This window comes from Piliocolobus tephrosceles, chromosome 2 (genome assembly GCF_002776525.5).
Source record: "Piliocolobus tephrosceles isolate RC106 chromosome 2, ASM277652v3, whole genome shotgun sequence".
NCBI lineage: Eukaryota > Metazoa > Chordata > Mammalia > Primates > Cercopithecidae > Piliocolobus > Piliocolobus tephrosceles.
In genome coordinates, this window is record NC_045435.1 from 6812920 (window position 1) to 6827430 (window position 14511).

The following is a 14511-nucleotide window of genomic DNA, read 5'->3' on the forward strand; positions in this document are numbered from 1 at the left end:
AAAAAGACAAAGGCACAAGTTACTAAGAGAAGTTGAGTTGCCAGGTAGTTTCTATCTGAAAAGAGGTCAGCTCTGCAAAGCCTTGGGCAAGAAGGCCTCTGCTCCAAACTCATGGAGGGGAGACATTTGAACCCAAGATGAAAACAAAACAAAGATATGAAGTCTGCCTGAGTAAGTAGGTGTGAATTCTGGCTGACTACAGCATCCAAATGAAATTTCTTATAGAATGAGTTTGAGTTTAAAGTTCCAGAGAAACATTGTAAAGAATACTCATCAATCCATTAATCCCATAGAGTTGCTTATAAAATGCTGTTTCATATGCCCAAAATGTATTTGGTTTATTTACATATGTGTAGCCAGCCATTCATTTTGCAAACATCAATTTTTAAAAATTTATTTGATAAATTATTAGCTCCTTATTGAGGTAGTGTATGCTGATTGCTTTAATATAATTTTATTTAAAACTTAAATATCTTGAGATTACCTACGTACATTTCATTGAAATATATTTAAAGTGAAAATTATGCCAACTTATAAATTGTGACTATTTAAAAATTGCTCATTAAAAATGACTAGCTATGAAAACAGGCTGAGCAATTACATAAACAGGATACAAATTAAGAAGGACGTTATAAATATTCCTGTTCACTCATTGAAAGTGAGTGATTTCAGCTCATACAGGTGAGGCCCACGGTGTCTTGTGCAAGTAGAAGTTTTCCTTCTCTGGAGCATCAGGATTGGCTTTCCTTGAGGAGTGGTGTAACAGGATGGACATAATCTGATTTTTTAAAAATATCTTTGCAGAGAAAAGAACTGATGAAAACAGCGTTTAAAATCTGTGCATAGCATGATTTTTTAAGACTGCTCCCTCACTCTTGCCCATTTGGTTTGGAAAATCTGGATTTAATTTTCATTTTAATGACTTAATAAACTTCTCAGGAAGTGTTAACTTTTCGGATCACTGGGTCCTTTCGCCCCCTGGAGCTGCGGTCATGGAGGATGACTCAGGGAATGCTGAGTCAGGGTAGGGGTGTGCTGCCTTCAATGCTGGTTCTTAAAGGGTTTTTCTGATAAATAATGTTATTGTTTCCAGATGCGGAGCCGAAATATCTGATAGTTGTGCGACCTGCTCCCCCTCCAAGTCAAAAGAAGTCATGTTCAGGTATAGTCCTTTGCATTGATTTTTTTTTTTTTTTTTTTTTTTTTTTTTGGTCTTTTGTTAACTCTGAACGATGACTTTTCATCTCTTTTGGACCCATGGAGACCAAATGTCTTGAGAAGCTTTAGGAATGTAGAGGAGGTGTCAGCCCCGGGTCAACAGTTCACCCTTTTGGAGAGGTAACACAGCCTGGTGGGAGAGACTACTTGGGATTTTCTCCTGGTGCCACCACTTGCAAACTACAGGGAGTTACAGAAGTTATTGAACCTCTCTACTCCTGGATTCTGCTGTGTCATAGGGTTGTCGCTGAGGATTAAATGAGTTAATGATGGTACCTGGCCTGTAGTCAGTGCTCATTTAGGGTTAGCTCCTGTTAGCCTGTTTCTATTTTGCAGTGTGTGAACTCAGGCTCAGTATCGTGCCTTTCAGATGTTAAGGGCACAATTTTATGTCTCACCTTTTCTAAAGGAGACTGTTTACATTTTAAAAGGATAACTCATGTATGTGTGTTAAATAGATCAGCACGTAGGTTTTATTTACTCCTTACCTCTCCCTTCTAAACCTCGTCATTTCAATCAAGGATTTCTTCCATAAAATAAAAATAATAGCAACATCCATGTTTCCAGGTCTAGGAAGACTTGAAACAGGAAAGTAGATATATAAATAAGTAGAAACTTCATATATAACTAAAGATTAAAATTCTATGTCATCTAATTTTGCTACCAAAACTACTTCTCAGATCAAATACTGTAGCTGACCATTGTTATAAGGAAGAAGCTGTGAATATGATTTTTCTATCTGATGTTGCATCTTCCTAACTCTGTATAGAGTTGATCACAAAATTTTGTTTTTTCTTTTCTTTTCATCCTTATTTTTTTTTTTTTTTTTTTTTTTTTTGAGACAGAGTCTTGCTCTGTGGCCCAGGCTTGAAAGCAGTGTCGTGGTCTTGGCTCACTGCAAGTTCCGCCTCCCAGGTTCATGCCATTCTCCTGCCTCAGCCTCCCAAGTAGCTGGGACTACAGGTGCACGCCACCACGCCTGGCTAATTTTTTTGTATTTTTTAGTAGAGATGGGATTTCACCATGTTAGCCAGGATGGTCTCGATCTCCTGACCTCATGATCCACCCTCCTTGGTCTTTCAAACTGCTGGGATTACAGGCGTGAGCCACCAAGCCCAGCCTGCTTTTATTTTTCTAATGCGAATGATCTCCAAATAATTATTTCCAAAGCACATTCATCTTTTATGGTGCACTGGATACCACACAATGAAAGGATCTTTTTGTTTGTTTGCTGTATTTTTCTAGAGGAATAAAATGGGAGAAAGAGCACTCAGCTATTCAATTATACTGAATAGCTTAAATCAGAAATCAGTTGCCACAATTCCCTCCCCTCTTTCTGCTGATTTCCACTTCTTTTAAGAGCAGCATTGAGTGGTTAAGCATTTTGAAAAATACGAATTCTTTTTCCTGGCCTCAGAACATCCCAAAGCAAAAGGGAAATTCCAATCGCTCCTTACAACTTGTTAGTGAGAGCTGTCCAGACAGTTTTCCACATACTGGAAAATAGATGTACTCTCAATATTTCAAGACTGTACGCCAGAAATACTGAGCCATAAACTCAAGAAGCATCAGTGTGATTCCATGGGATCTGTTTTCAGATGAATACTCATTGAACTGTTTCTTGATAGAAATATGATCATAGTACAAATATACAAAATTATATAAGGAATGTCAAGAGAATGATAATGCCTTAGCACTTTATAACTTCATTTTATTTTGAGGATTCTATGACATTAGCCTTAGAAATTATTGTTTACTTTATGACCAGCTCAGGAAATTGCTTCATCTTGCTCAGGATGTAACACCCCACCTTTCTTTTTGGATAGCAGATACAACTTTTGTTTTTGTTATCTGCATTTAGGAATAACGTAATGACTAAAGGATTAGCTTCCATTCATTCTATATTTGTATCTGCCACATACAATTTAATTATTTAATTATTTTTATATTAAGATTCAACCTTACTGAAATAGTTATTCGGTCATACAAATAATTGGGAGACCATTAGGTTCCCTTGGTCACACAAGCCTTAGATTCCTTACCTGGAAAAATACGTCTTTCATCTCTAAATGGCATTACCTTTAGACATTGAGAGCCAAGACAGTGATATCATAAAAATAAAACTAGATTGTGATAGAGGAGACCCAGGATTTGAATTTTGACTTTGCTCTTAGTGTGACTTTGGACAATCTTGAAACTTCTCTGTGCCTTGTTTTTCATCTGTAAAGTGAATGAGATCGTTGCATCACATTAGTGAAAATCAACTCAGGAACTGAAAAGGGAAGATCAGAATCATCCCAGGGCTTGTTGAAACTATAAGTGCTCCTGCCTTCACTGCAGATTCTAATCTGCCCTCACTGGAGCTCATACATGATGATTTAAATCACCATCATATGGGGCACAATTACAGCTGGGTCTGCAAAAGTTACAGAGAAGAATAAACCCATGTTTCCAACCACGTAAATGATAACTATCTTTGAAAATTATTTCAAATATCTTTAAAAGTCAACTATCCTATAATGAGGCAATTTGCCACCACTAGGTTAGGTGTGTTCTGTGCTAAGAAGGGTTCTTGCTTGAGTAACAACTTACAGAACTTAAATTTAACAAAAGGAACAAGCCTGGCACCATTTTGAAGAGCATTTTGTTCAGATGACCACCAATAGGCTAATGCAAGGGGCACTCTCCTACTTACCTTAATGGAAGTCGCAGGCCATTTTGCCATTTAGTTCCCACTTCATTAGACAATACAAGTTCTTTCTAGAGCAAATATGACATACATAGTCTCATGAAATAAAAGAGGGAATTCAACAGCAATACAAAGCATGTATGTTTTATGTTCTATATGGTTTTATTAGGCTTTCTATCGGATTTTTATTTTATTTACTCTAATTATTTTTAATGAGTCAGTGTTGGTTTTCATGGTTGAGGTTCTTCCTGTTTTTTGCTGTCCTACTTCCGCAGTTTCAGATAATTTTGAAAGTGCAAGTGCCTGCTCCTGTGTACTTGAACACAATCTCCAGTGATTTATTAGCACAACCCTTGGCATTATTTAGATCCAGTTGGCACCATCAGAACAACTGTGCTTCCTGTGTTACTCCTACTCTTCCAGCGTTGTTAAAAAATGTATGTGCCTTTTCCATTTAGGTGCTCATTGTAAAATATACTTATTACAATAACATCAAGGGATTCTACACTTCTAAACAGGTTGAGAAAAAGATTATAACCTACAATCTAGATAATAAGCTTTCTTTTCTTGTCTTAGATGTTATTTCATACTCATTCACAGTCCCGGGAAAAAAAATAAACATGCTTTCATTTTATCTGTAAAAGAAATGAAGTGTGTGTGTATGTGTTTGTTTATTTCACTCATCACAGCTAAGACCTCTATATCCTTCCCTGACCCACAAGAAAATAAAACTAGGTATAGCTGGATATTGTTAATATGCATACATGTACAATATACATATACATGTGTATGCATATATACATATGGAGACATGCATAGACACAAATCTGAAAAAGGTATTTCATTTGATTCACATTTAAATTCATGGGCAAAACTTAGTAACAATGTGGACTATAGAAAAGGAAAGGAACTCGATGTTTTCACATTTTTCATCATCTTGCCAAGTCATCTTTATGCATTTTACCAGAATCATAGCAACTTACTAAATGTCTCCTGAATTAACCTGTATGCCACCTCCACAGGTAAAACTCGTTCTCGCAAACCTCTCCAGCTGGTGGTTGGTACTCTGACACCGAGCTCGGTCTTCCTGTCCTGGGGTTTCCTCATCAACCCACACCATGACTGGACATTGCCAAGTCACTGTCCCAATGACAGGTAATATTAGCACCTGCTTTTAATAGCATCTGTATATGCTTTAGAAGAATATGTAAGTATCAGGACTATTAGCATTGACTTAACACCTATTAGCTGTATCCTGTTCTAGGTGTGAGGGGAATGAAGTCAGGGGCCCTGCCCTTGAGAAGGTTATCTACCTGAATAGAAAACACATACATGTAATTTTTTTCAAAAATCATAAACTATTATACAAGGAAGTAGGAGTCAATTAGCAAATGGGTGGAATCAATAATAAGTGTAATTAAAAACTCAGAAGATGGGGCCAAAGGCAGTTAAGAAAGACAATTATAAGTTGGAAAGTTGATAGGAAAAGGGTGGATCTTCAATCTCACAATTGAAGCACTGGAATCATACTTCTCAAAGTGTGGTTCCCAAAGCAAGCAATATCACCATCTCTTGAACTTGTCAAAAAGGTGAATTCTCGGGTTCCCCTCAGATTCACTGAGTGAGGAACTCTGAAGGTGGGGCCCAGCCATCTGTGTTTTCACAAGCCTTCCAGGTGATTTTGATGCCCACTGAAGTTTGAGAATCACTGGCTTTGAAAACTGAAGAGAGATATACAGAGAAATAAGCAGAGGAAAAGCAAGTTGGAAATGAAGCTACCATTTTCTTTGGAAGAACAAATGGGAAAAATCTAAGTATATTTTAAAATTACTGCCATTCATCCATCCAACCATTTGATGCATGTATTTAGATGCATTGGATGGATATGTACTAGGCACTGTGCTACATGCTGAACCATACTTCTAGGTTGTTTATAAAATGTTTGCTTATCATAAATATTTACTATATTAGCTTCAAAACTCAGAAATTTGCTCTGGAAAAGCATTCAAAATTTTCAAGCTTCAATCAAGGCATTTTATTTTTAAAGTTTTCTATTTTAAATACGTTCAAAGTGATTTTTACATTTCAGAAGTTTTCTTATTCCCTTTTTGAATAAAAAAGATTTATTGAGGTATAATTTAAACATAGAAAAATGCACAAATATTAGTGTATAGTTTGAGTTATGACAAATGCATATGACCATGTATCCAATACCTATCAGGAAATAGAAAAATGTTATCACTCTAGAAAGTACTTTCCTCCAGAAGCAACCATTGATTTGATTTCTATCACCATAGATTAGTTTTACCTACTCTAGAATTCCATATAAATGGAGTCATATAGTACTGGTTTTATTTTTTGACTGTCTTCTTTCACTGAGCATTGAGATTCATTCATGACATTGCAGACATCAATAATTCATTCCTTTTTGTACCCCTGAGTAATAGTCTATTATGTGAATATTCTAAAGTTTATTCTCTTGCTGAGCACCTGAACTATGTTGTTTTATTTTTATGAATATAGACTGTATAAACATTTTTGCATAAGATTTTGGTGGACCTACACTTTAATTTCTCTTAAATAAACATAAGTGGAATTTCTGAGTTATAGGAAGATGTATATTTGACTATTTGACTATTTTTTGCCTAATTTTTCCATCTACATTCCCATACGCATGTAGGAGAGCTCTGATTGCTCCACATTCTAAAGTAGCATTTTGTGTTGTCAGCGTTTTTCGTTTTAGCCATTCTAGGGGAGTAGTTTTTCATTACAGTTTTGAGATGCATTTCCCTTATACTAAGGCTATTGCATACTTCTTCATGTGCTTTTTTGCTATGTTTATGTTTTTTGTAGTGTTTTATTTATTTTTATTTGTCCAAATCAAACTAAAATGAAGGCACTTTAAAAGTGTTTATAAGTTCTCTATTACCTTTCATCTGATGTTGGGAAATCTAGACTCAAGAAAAAAATCAAATTTTCCTTCATATGCCCATAGTTCTCAAGGGATGAATACTTGGGAAAACATGTAGAAGATATTTCCAAAACCCAATTTTTCGAAAAATAATTTTGAAATGTTTCAAAGAATCTGAAATGTTTTTTATTTCACCCACCACTAATTCCATGACTTATTTTGTTTGGAAAATGGACTCGAAAGAACATGATAATTCAGATTCCTAATGGATTGGTCTAGGCTACTAAGCTGAGAAAATAAACATTTATGGATTGTTCTTTTTCTTTTTAAAAATTATCTTAATAGAAAGTTATGGAGAGCAAAAGGAAGAAGAGAGGAAGGAAGAAAGAAAATTTGGTAGTTTTACAGCAAAATGCAACCTGATTTTAAGGGTTACTCAACTTGCTTGATAAATCTGTAGGACTACTTGTTTCAATAGGTTCAGTAACCTGGCAAACTGAAATTTGGAGTAATTTTTCCCTCCTGCACTCAAGCCTCTCCTCCAATTTCACTTTGTCTTACTGACAATAATTCACTAAAGTATTACTGTGAAATAATTTATCTGATGACTGATTCTAATTCATAGATGTTGCCATGGTTTGACAGCACCCGGAGATAATGAATATAGAGAAAGTTAGGACAGATGACCTAATGGAGCTACGATTCTAACCCAGGCCATTGACTCTAAGGCCCAAGCTACTCAGACCACACATGGGTCTTGCACACACACCCTCACCCCCTTGCACACACACCCTGGCTCTACTCTTATCAAATAGATGGAATTATGCACATCACATCACTAAATTCGAAATCAATAATTTCATTTTGAATAAAGTCTTTTGAAAGATACGACAAGCAAGATATTCTTGACCAAAGTGGGGAACCATCAGGACATGAGTTGAAAGGAAGAATTAAACAGTAATGACTACAAAGGAGTATTTGGAGTACTTGTAAATTTCATTTCCCTGGGCTTCCTTTCTCCCTAATGAGCATAGTTAATAAACTGACATTTAAAGTCTTTGTGATGTTTGAGGAAAAAATAATAGTCCTGATTTAAAAGCCTGGAAGTACTGTACCTATTAGAAGCATCCACATAAATCTGCCAGAACTACAAATTAGTGTGATTAGCAGCAGACTAGACTTGGAGAAATCTACCTTCATATGTTCATGCAGAATCTGTTTAGAATTTAGACTAATCCAGTAGGTTAGCATCAGCAATAATAGCTAAAAATGATGGCTATTTCCTGAAAACTGGAAGATTAATACAGCTAAAGTTTTCCTTTAGAAGTATCTTTTTACAAAACCATTGCAATCTGAATGCACTTGGCTTCCTACAGGAACACCAATTGGTATAATTTTAATTCACTGATACTTGGTTCTCTCTGTACAGTCTGATTTAAAAAAAAAAAAAAAAACATTTACATTGGTTTGTACAGCCTCATTTATCCTATGCAAATAACTTAGTGAAATTTGTTTTTATATTTTGACTATGGATTTTGTACCCCAAAGCTCTTAGGTAGTAAGTTTCCAGTTAGAAAACCCTCGTTGTTTTTGTTTGTTTTTTAGCTTGGAAGTATCAATGAAATGTCACTTTATCCTTGGTGGTGCATGTTTCTATACCTATTTGTATAGGGTCTATATGGGTCTCCCATGCTTTAAGATTCTTTTCTGAGTTCACATTGGAGAGCAGATGTGCTTCATTTACAGTTTTATTCTTAATGGGCTTTGAATGGAAGAGTGTACACATTTGTCTTCAATAGAGCCTCAATTTGAAGGAAAGCTTTCAAATTGGCCCTGATGAAGAATCAAATGTTTTTAACCCAAATTTATTTCACCATTAATAGCTTATTTTTTCTTTCTCATGTTTCCAGCTTGTTAAAGCTTTCAAGATTGCTTTAGTTCTCACTCTTTGCCAACGTATTAAAGCTTTATGAATAGCTTAGAAATCACTTTCACATTTTCTAACACTCTCATCTTGTGGGTTTTTTTTTTTTTTTTTTTTTTTTTTTTTTTTTTTTAAGATGGAGTCTTGCTCTGTCGCCCAGGCTGGAGTGCAGTGGTGCGATCTCGGCTCACTGCAACCTCCGCCTCCCGGGTTCAGGCCGTTCTCCTGCCTCAGCCTCCCGAGTAGCTGACTACAGGACAGGCGCCCACCACCACACCTGGTTAATTTTTTGTATTTTTAGTAGAGGCGGGGTTTCACTGTGTTAGCCAGGATGGTCTCGAGCTCCTAACCTCGTGATCCGCCCGTCTCAGCCTCCCAAAGTGCTGGGATTACAGGCGTGAGCCACCGCGCCCGGCCCTGTTTGTTTCCTCTTAATGTAGAACGAGGGCTCTCCTTTTTGGCCAGTCCGGAGCAGGCTTTTGCCTTTTCTCTGCCCCCAAGTTTGTAAGAAGCGAGTATTTTCAGTGTCTGAATTCTCACTGATTGATCCCAGTGCCTTGTGACCTGTCTGTCTTGCCATGTAAGTTTGAAGCTTGGTGAGGGCAGGGACCGCGTGTGTCTTGCCCACCATTATTTCCCAGTACCCCAAAGAGAATCGGGAACATAGCAGGCCCCAAGTAAATACATGATGAATGAAATAACCAGTGAAATGTCCATATTCTCACTTTTATGTGTTACCATTACCTCAAACTCAACATGACAATATTAAACTCAGACTGTTTCTCTTGAAATATCACCTCGCTTGTCTGTGTATTGCTTTCTGAAGAGTATTCGCTCTACTTTAAACTTTGCTCTAATTTAAAACTTCATTTATTTTCTATTTTTCACCTACTATTGTTTATGAAGGCCCCAAGATATATTCCTTTTGATTTGAGATGTATCCATATCTGCAGCTGTGTCTTCTCCTTCTCCATTTCACACTAATGTGCCCAATCCAAGCATGCCTCACCTTACCCTGGATTCTGGCAACAGCATCCTGGCTACATTCCCTGCTATATTCTTCCCGCAACCTATTCTAGCTTCCACAGTACTGAGGAAATCTGGACTATCCTTTATCAGCTCACTCTTTCCTCATCCCGAGTTTATCTTTACCTCTCTTATCTTCTTTCCAAGAAATACGATTCTGACTTCAGGAAGCATCCAGCACAGGGGAGAAAGATGGAAGCTGGAAGACTCAGACAGTCTAGTCCTTTCACCTTCTTTTGCCTGCTTTATCCTAGCTGTGCTGTCAGCTGATTGGATGGTGCCTGCCCAGATGGAGAGTGGGTCTGCCTCTCCCAGTCCATGACTCAAATGTTCATCTCTTTTGACAGCACCCTCACAGACACACTCAGGATCAATACTTGGCTTCCTTCAATCCAATCAAGTTGACACTTGGTATTAACCATCACACCTTTCCTTTTCTCCTTTGTACACTTCTTATTACGTCTCCTAAATATGGAATCGTGTTCTATCCTTGAATCTCTTACCTGCAGTACCCTTCTTATCTTACCTATATCTAGTCTTTAACAATTCCTGCTATGCACAACAGTGCTTCTCTAACTCTGTGCATTGCAAGTCATGGAGGGAACCTTATTAAAATGCAGATTCTGATTCGGCAGGCCTGAGAAGGAGCCTGAGAATCTGCATTTTTAAAAGCTCTCAGAAATTGCTTTTGTTGCTGTTCTACAGAGAAAAGAAGTGGCAAGTATGTAAATGACTTCCAGGGTTGAACCTCTGACCTGGGCCCATTTTCAAATTACTAAGAATATGTTTTCAGTTGCCCAAGGAATATTTTCATGACAGTAACCAGGTAACAGTGATTGGCACCTCGCACTCAGACTAAATTCATACTTTCTACACTATTAAAAGAATACCTTTCCCATCACTTTATTCTCACTTTTGAACGAAAACTCAATTTTAACTTTTTCACTTTCATTCACCACGTACATTAAGCTGGGGTAGTTAGTAGAAGGGCTAAGCTTGGTTTGGTGTTCAGTTTCTCCACTTTGTGTAATTTACTACCAGTTACATCACTTTCACTTTTTAACTTTTTCATATGGGTTGGATATGGGATACCAACCCATATCCCATAAGGAGTCTGGTTTCATCCATTCTTTCTTAGAACTCTAACTTTGTTCTGGTTTTTATATGTGTGTGTGTGATTCCTTTCCTTGTTATTCTCACATCTGGACTATACCTTGAGATGCCTCCCTCCAGTTTCTCTGTGACTTATTCTTCCACAACTGGTAATTCTAGCTTCCTTCATTACTGTTCAACTTTATTTACCTACTGAGGAATTGCCACCAGCTCCCCACTGTCTAGGAAAATAAGTCATAGAATCAAGGAATATACCTCAATGCATATCTGAGTCATGCTCATGAAATGAGGTGTAAACCCAATCCACTCTGCTTTCCTGGGGCTTGGGTAGTATGTCCTGAAGTAAACCACGTCACTGGAATGGGGTTCAAAATGCAGCCTGTCCATTTCTCAGGTTCAGGCTGGATAGTGCCACACCCAGTCCCACCTCTATGCTATGTGCTTTGCATTCTGCCTTCTTCAGTCATACACATACGCATGTCTACCTCTTTCATTAGAGTGCAAGCTCACTTTTGAAACTGCAGAGCACCACTTACTTCCATCTCACACAGAACCCAGCATTGTATTTTACAATAGTAATTCTCAACATATAAGTGAACGTGCAAGTGGGATGTCAAGAAGAGACTTTAAAAATCATCTAGCCAGTCTATTCAGCTCTTGAAGCTTCTTTGCAACATCTCCCATCCAGAGTCCACAGTGAGCATCTCCAGGGATGGCATGATAGCATGAACATTGAAGATACAAATTCTGGTCACACTGACCTGAGTTCAAAACTCTGTTCTATTATCATCGTAGTTGCCTTAGATGGGCTACTTAAATGCTTTTAGTCTTGGTTTTCTTATCTGCAAAAGTGGGTAAGTAATGTCATAGGGTTGTCAAAATTTAGTAAGACAACACATGTAAAATGGTTAATGCAATGTCTAGCATGCCGTGAACACTCATGCTGTCCGCTGCTAGCCTTCTCATTGCTTTGAGATTATTTACTTTATGTTATAGTTGCCAACTTCAGGCAAGCCATTCCATTTCAGATAGCACTAATGTCAGTAGAAACATTTCTTTTGTTGTACTTAAACCAGCCACCAGTGGGTGATACTATATGAAGAAAGGAGATCTTGGAAATAGTTGACCAGTTTGAAAATTATCGCGAGTCCGAAGATACTAAGGACCTAAACTGGGGCTCACATGCTACCTCGGAATAGAGAGGCAAGTGCAAGAGAATTCATGTAAGAAAACATACGTGAACTTGACAAGTGATTGGACATGAAGGGAGAAAGGACTCTGAGGTCACCAGAAATGGGGATCACAAGAGAAACAGATTTGGGAAAGAAAATGAAGAGTAGATTTTAAGTTATGAAATTCATGGAGGATTAAGTAATTTGATCATAAGGTTTTATTATAATAAAGAGGTCAGCCACCAGATTGCAAAGAAATATAGACATTTTTGAGTGGTCAGAAAGTTGGAGAAGACATATTATTAAGAAATTTCATGTTAAAATATAGTGGCAGGTTTAAGAGAAAAGTACTAGTTTTAATGTTGTTGGGGTAGAATGAAAGATATTTAAACAGCTTTTAGACTTGGGAAGTCCGTAAAGAATCAAGAGAAAGGTTGGAGATCTAGTGGGATAAGGAAGTGGAATACAGTTATGGAGAAGCTTATCTTTGAGAAGATAAGAATGCTTTTCCCCTGAAATCAGAGTGGGACAAGGAGAGAATAACGGGGAAGAGAGACCCGTTAGAGGAGGGGGATGAGGGCAGGATTTTTCTCAGTAGTTACAGTCTCAGTAAAGCAAGAAGCAACACTGACAAAGGCAATGTCAAGAAGTGTTCTTTGACATGAGGAGTCAAAACTGTGGGAAATAGATGTGTTAGGAAATGTAAAAGTAGTTAATCACGTAGAAATAAAAGCATTCCTGAAGCAAGTATGGAACACCCAAAAGACAGTCAACCACGTACATTAAGCTGGGGTAGTTAGTAGAAGGACTCAGCTTGGTTTGGTGTTCAGTTTCTCCACTTTGTGTAATTTACTACCAGTTACATCATAAATTCAGTGTATGGCGTTTCTACTTCTGTCTCAGGTACTTGAATAGAATATCCAATGTGTTGCTGGAATAAGTTTTTAGAAACAGGATCTAAAAGATAGTGGAGTCCAGTCCCTCCTCTAAGAAACTGATGCTTAAGAGGGTGGGGAGATGCCCCCCTCCCAAGATCATGCTGCTAGTTTGCAGCTGACTAAAATCCTCGTCAAGCTACTACCTGCATTTCTGCTACATTTTGAGGAGCTGTGGATTTTCCAATGTTATAACAATGATCACTGGCAGCATTGCGACTATTCAGGTGGCCCAAGCGCAGAATAATGCCAGTTGAACCAAATGCTACCTTCGTTTCTTACCTCTTAATTAGGATATGAGATGCTCTTGTTCTTAAAATCCAAATTGCTGGAGGCAGACTTTCTAGAAGTCTAGTCTGATGACACTCATAGACTACTACCTGTATTTTTAATAGACTTGTTGCCTCTCTGTGCACTTGTGCTCAGTTTTAATCATTCACAGGAAAAGGGTCAACTAACCTTTCAGAGAAGACTGTGACTGTATGTTATGGTAAATCTACATTAAAACAAAAACTAAAAAGCCTTCAATAATGTGAAATGCTGATTACTTTTGTTTTTCTTCCATTCTGGATCATTTTATCTGTCTTTTTCCATCTCTTTTGTCTAGTGGCACAGTTGAATGAGTCCAGTGCAGTACAAAAGGCATTAGATTAGGAGTCAGAAATTGGCATTTGCCTGGTTCTGTCACTGATTATCAGGGCTTAGACACTTCTTGGGCTCTCTTTTGCTTGTGTGGTAATTCTTTCTCTGCTCAGAGTTTATTGTATGGAAAACTGAAATAGGTAAATAAAAATCGTAAGCCCTGTGCAAACATATAATGCAGAAATTTATTGTGTTTGGCTTCAATTTGCATTGGTTCTGTAGGAATGGTGCGTTATGCAATGATGTGTTGCAAAATATAATTGTAGACCTAATGGCTTAAATAAGTATGTCTTGGGAATTGAATAATTGGTTATTTAGAGATATTACATTCTAACTTTTAAATGACCCTTTGAGCACCACATATTCATTCCACAAATATCTATGGAGCATCTACTATGTACTAGGTTATAAAGAACTGTTTATTATCATAAGACCTATATTTTGTTTTAAAATCAATGAATATTTACTTCACCACTTTAAGTATAGTTAAGTGACATAATCTCTCTGCTTGAAAAAAAAATGATAGTGCTATAAAACAAAATTGGAATTCGCCTATAATATACAAGTATCAACTGAGACGGTGTTGTCAAGGACAAACCTAACTAGGAGAAGAAGGGCAAAATGCCAAGCCTTTATTTTCCTGAAAAACTTGGTTTAAGAGGGTAGTTGAAGCGCTTTGTGATCACAGTGGAAAAGATTTACACTCTGGATTTTAAAAACATGGTGAAGTTTAGGGTTTTTTTTTTTTTTTTTTTTTAAAGAACAGAACATTTCTGTCTCATTTTATTCATAAGAAGGTTATGTGAGATCAAGTTGACTGCAAAGCCTTAAATCTGACCTTCGGTAGTTCTGTTAGCAACGGGACCCCTGCATCATGAAAG

The 14511-nt window shown here is 37.3% G+C and overlaps 1 protein-coding gene across 10 annotated transcripts in view; it reads left to right on the forward strand.

Moving 5' to 3' along the window:
* ABI3BP (ABI family member 3 binding protein) overlaps positions 1 to 14511 on the forward strand; it is a 251566-nt gene that overhangs the window by 91223 nt on the left and 145832 nt on the right. For all 10 annotated transcript variants that reach the window (XM_031935108.1, XM_031935109.1, XM_031935114.1 and 7 more), the window contains exons 3-4: positions 1094 to 1162; positions 4930 to 5062. In XM_031935108.1, the coding sequence (XP_031790968.1) occupies positions 1094 to 1162; positions 4930 to 5062 (202 nt within the window). The remainder of the gene's footprint in view (positions 1 to 1093; positions 1163 to 4929; positions 5063 to 14511) is intronic.